Genomic DNA, 5341 nt, shown 5'->3' with positions numbered 1-5341 from the left:
AATACAGTAGAACCTCGATTATCCGCCCTAATTGGGGACTGGGGTTGGTCGGATAATTGAAAAGTCGGATAACCGAAAAGTATGAAAAAATCCATTATTAGTGTAGTATATTATTATATCCCATGTAATTAGTATATTAGTATATCGCTATTAACCTACTTCGCGTTGAATTTTCATTTATGTTAAGGCTAACAAAAATTTTTTTAAAAATAATAATCGTCGCTATTGTATCATTAAAAATTATTTTAAAATTATTTTATTGCTCACAAAACAAACAACCACTCATAATTAGAAAATTAAGTGTCGTTTAAATACTGGCGTCCCTTTCATGGTCGAGCCAGTGTTGCCAGCTAAAACACACACAAATTTAACAAAAATAATATTAAATTAGCCAAGACATAGCCAAATATTGTAGCGCCACATCACTAGTGGACATTGAAATTTGCTGACTAGAACGGTTGTTAACCGATGTGACGGTTAATTGGGGGTTGGATAATTGATGCTCTACTGTACTTGTCCCGGCCACGGATGTAGAGATTTACATGTTAAGGAATTTGGTTTCTTTGAAATATGGCTACTTTGAATTAGAAGTGAAAATTCTGTCCAAACTGTGATATGCTTATGTTAACTCTGTTTAGATTGAAATGCCTCCATACTATAGACCAAGAACAACTCTAATCTGTTCAATATGGTTTTGCTTTTACAGTAATACAATTTTAGGTGTTGCCTTCCTTACCCATGGATTAACCTTTTTCTTCTTATTTCAAGGAAAATGGCTGGGTTGTAGGATTTCAAGATTTGGCTATAAGTAGTAGATTGAGATATTTGTAGGGCTATAGGCTACTAGATTTGGGTGATTTACTATGTTTTGGCTACATTTCAAGGAATTCTGCTTTACTTTTTATAAAATCTAGCTGGCAACCTGTGATGTCTCACTGGACATGTGGTATTTACCTACAATTTATTTATATTATTATTACAGTCATTATTATTTAAATATTAACAAATTATTAATTAATGAAAATAGCTTTATGTTTACATAGCCATATTCCATTTGCTTAATATTGATAAATTACATCATTTAAATGGCATTTCATGTATTATACAAAATATATAAATCTTGGATAATTCAAAACTCAATAATTCAATATCCCAATTATTTTGTACCTTGAATTTCAAACTAAAGAGATTTTCTGTCATATGGGCAATCATATGACAGGCTGTGGCAAGAAGTTTCTTTGAAGACTCATCTAACATAACAACAATCACAATTGACCACTAAGGTTGTGCAATATGACACTGTGCAACTTTTTTCTCTGGGATATGTAAAGTCTGAAGTTTATGCCACTAAAATAAGAACAATTGTCCTGAATTGAAAGCAGAAATTTGAAAATTTATTGATGAAATTGAGCTGCAATTGTGTGAAAACGTAATTGAAAATTGTGTCAAAAGAATATGAGAGTATCAGAAATCTTGAGGCATTTGCCAGATATTCTATAATTACAAATAAATTTATAATTATTATTTCCACATTATAGCATGATGATTTATAGCAGTTGTTCATGTGTCATACCAATATGCCAAGGATGCTCATATGTCCTCAGTTTCATTATATTATTGCTCAGGCGGCCCATTAGTGTGAAGTGGTCTTTGTTCCCTGAACACTGGGAGTTTGGTCATGGGTTTGTGCCTCACTTGGACGGGCTGGCCGTATAGAGTTTTCTGGGTTTTCTCCACGTCTGTAATGCCTAAATAGGGGTCAGTTTCCCTTAAAAAGACCTCTTGGAAGGCGATCTCCCCTAGGCAGATTGCCCAAGTGTTGCATTGCCATAACTAAACAAACTAACTCAGGAAAATTTTCTCTCTTGTTTATAAGAAAGCATATTTTTATCATTGTACAACTTAAAGAATATATTTCATTGGCTGCGTATTAGTATTCTGTATATTAATTTTTTTATTGGTACAAACTGAACATCATGCCCAATTTTTTCAGGGTGAGAAAAGTGATGGCAAAAATTTCTTTGACACTTTTAACATTTATATTATGATTAAATGAAAAATAAAAAATTTTCTAGCATTTTGGTAAAGAAAAAATTTTATACTGGCATTGAATGTATTAAATTACAGAAAATCATATTATCACAATTTACATATAAATTTAAATCATTGTTTTTAACGTAATTGTAATAATATTTTCTAGGCTCTGAATGAATCACTAAAGACTTTGGAGACTTTGATGAATGAATTTTTTGATGAGAATACATCAAATGATAGAAAAAGAGAAATAGGTAAAATATATTTTGTTTTATTTTTAAATACTTACAAAATATACATAATAAATACAATTAACTTTTTTAAAACAATTTTTAGAGATTTCATTGAATGATTTTAATAATGAACAAGGAGTTTGGAGGCATTGTTTATACTTTTTGTCCAACACACAAAATGAATATGTCATGATGTTCTGTCTTAATGTATTAGAGGCAAGAAAATTTAAATGTTTATTTCAAATGGAATATAATTAAAATAGCACTATTAGCATTTGCACTCATTCTTTTTCTTTATGTCAATTTTTAAAAATTTTAAAAATCTTTGTAAATTATGAATTTTAAAAAATTCTATTTTTAGAATATAATAAAGGAACAATGGATAAGTATGCTGGGTACAGAAAAAGGAGAAATCCGAAGTGCCACTTACCAGTATTTACTTGCCTGCCATCAGAATGTGCCACTCTCCATTCGAAATAAATTAGGAAAGTTAAATGTTGACATAGGTCGTTTAGATTGGCCACATTTCTATCCAGAATTTTTCAGTAATATTTTACAGGTAAATGTATTAGAAATGAAATAAATTACAATTTTTTAAAATGCTTTTTATATTCAAAGAAATCTTTGGAGGTTTTTTGTTTACTGTTTTTCTTTGCTTAATGTGTTTCAAATTTAGATATTGAGCTTTAAAATAAAGTAATAAGAAAACATTATTTTTAATTATTTAATTAAATTTTAAAAATATAATATTTAATAAATTTTAAAATATTTTAGTTAGTACAATCAACTGAAACAGCATCTCTTGGACTTATGTTACTACAGACAGTATCAGAAGAATTTGCATTTCCTAGAGATGATATTAGCATTTCCAGAAAAGAAGAGCTTTACCGTTTATTGGCAGAACAAGTTCCAAATATACTAAATGTTGTTGGAGGCAAGAGTTTTTATTGAATTTAAAGTTGTTGTTATTATTAAAGTAATTTTGTAACATACAAGATTGTATTTCATATTTCAGGACTTCTTGACTTAGTCCTAGAAAAACATCATTGTTTAGCAACAGCAACACCACCTCCATCACCAACTCATGGTCAAGATTCAGATTTGTCACCATTCAACACTTCTCTTTATCCAGGTAAAGTTTGGTTTATTATACATATAATAAATAATATAAATTTGTGATTTACTTATTGTTTTTATTCTGCAGGTAGTTTGTTGCATAGTATGTTCAAATCATTGTCAAATAAGAATTTATCTCAATCAATACCCATTCTCGATACTGAATCTTATCAACTTTGTGTTCAGGGATTAAATTGTTTGTCTCATTTCTTCAGCTGGATTCCATTATCTATGCATATTAATTCATCTCTTCTGACCACCATTTTCCAATTTGCCAGTTTTGGATGTGATTCTCTTCTTTCACACAATCAGGTTTGGTATCTTTCTTCTCAATCAATATATTGATTAATCATTATTTTTTTTTTAACATTGTCATGATTATTTGTTAGACTATGACAGGAAAAGACATACAATCTACTCTAAAGAAAGGTGAATTGGGAATGCTAGCAATGGGTTGCATAAATGAAATTATGTCAAGGAATTGCATTCCATCAAATTTTGATGATTTCCTACTTCAGATGTCTCAGTATACATTTTATTTACTTCAACAATTAACGAAAGATGAAAACACTACTTCCAGTACAAACAACAATCGTTTACTTGAACTGGATGAAAAGTCAGTTAATTTTATTATAATTGCTACACATTAATGACACACTATTTTGGCAAATTAATTTGCTCTTATAAATTATTCCTTTAAAATTTACATTTATTGTAATATATTAAAGTTAAATAATTCACTTAATTTTTTTAAAGATATAATTATTATATTTTTGATTATTATTAAATGTATTTTTATGATTTTGTAATAGTTTTGTATTAGAGAACAAGCAATTAGACTAACATTAAATGGAAATATCTTAACATTTGACATTTTAAGAAAACTAAGTGTTTGTCTTTACAATGCTAAATTTGTGAAGTTAGAATGTTTTAAATATAAATCAAATTGTATCTATTTGCTAATCAGAAATTGATTTAAGAATCATCACCTAATATATTTAAATGTAAAATATAAAGCTTATTCATTTTAAATTTTATTTTTCCAAATAAAAAGTTTTGAATTAGGGTTTAAGATATTTTACAATTTAAACAATAAAAAAAAGTCTCTGATATAATATAAATTGAAAATCTAACTACATACTTAAATAGTATATTTATTTTTAGTTTTAAAATTATAATATCTAATTATTATTCCCTAGAATAACTTTAACAAGTTATTTTGAATATTATAACTTGAATATTCATGAGATATACAATGTCATGAGATTATTTTCATGTTTGAAAATTGTGTTATTAATGTGCAGTAACTTTTTATAGATAAGTTAAATCAATTGAAAAATGTTATGTAAAATTATCTTAAAATTTTCAGTTACATTGAAAAATTTACGGATTTTCTGAGATTATTTGTTAACATTCACCTTCAGAGGTTTGAAAGCAATGCTCAATTTTCTGTTATAGAATTTCTGTCATTACTCTTCAAATACACATTTCTTCAGGTATTGCATTTATGATATTATGATTAAATTATTACTTATATTAATTTTTCACTAATTCAATTATTAATTTTGACTTAACAAACAGCCCACACATACTGGTTTCTTCTCCTGTTTGGAAATTTGGGGAACATTTTTAGATTATTTGACAATTCAATTAAAAAATAATCCTTCCAATCATTCTGCAATCATAAACAGGTAAGAGATTATTTGTAAAATACAGTCAACCCCCCCTATAAGATCATAGATACGTTCCATTTTTTAGGAATCCGATTTCTTACAAGTCGTTCCAATCACAGCCCGACATGTGTAAAGTTTACGGACTACGGCTGATTGAAAGGTTTTCTTCCATAAAATTAATCGATTCTAGACTAATCCGACTCAACATTTCCAAAATACGTATATATTTTTTGGAAATAATCCGTATAAACTACGCTATAAACAAAAAATTGTAGGATTACTTAC

General features: G+C 28.0%; 1 protein-coding gene across 1 annotated transcript in view; it reads left to right on the top strand.

Moving 5' to 3' along the window:
- LOC111627007 (exportin-6-like) overlaps window positions 1-5341 on the top strand; it is a 21035-nt gene that overhangs the window by 5038 nt on the left and 10656 nt on the right. Inside the window, exons 2-11 of the mRNA XM_023370550.1 lie at window positions 2201-2288; window positions 2371-2483; window positions 2629-2826; window positions 3042-3201; window positions 3283-3399; window positions 3472-3695; window positions 3773-3999; window positions 4753-4879; window positions 4965-5074; window positions 5142-5190. Of these exons, the coding sequence (XP_023226318.1) occupies window positions 2201-2288; window positions 2371-2483; window positions 2629-2826; window positions 3042-3201; window positions 3283-3399; window positions 3472-3695; window positions 3773-3999; window positions 4753-4879; window positions 4965-5074; window positions 5142-5190 (1413 nt within the window). The remainder of the gene's footprint in view (window positions 1-2200; window positions 2289-2370; window positions 2484-2628; window positions 2827-3041; window positions 3202-3282; window positions 3400-3471; window positions 3696-3772; window positions 4000-4752; window positions 4880-4964; window positions 5075-5141; window positions 5191-5341) is intronic.

This window comes from Centruroides sculpturatus, unplaced genomic scaffold (assembly GCF_000671375.1).
Source record: "Centruroides sculpturatus isolate CEXI.00-Female unplaced genomic scaffold, Cexi_2.0 scaffold445, whole genome shotgun sequence".
NCBI classification, from domain to species: Eukaryota; Metazoa; Arthropoda; class Arachnida; order Scorpiones; family Buthidae; genus Centruroides; species Centruroides sculpturatus.
This window is presented reverse-complemented; position numbering and strand designations above follow the sequence as displayed.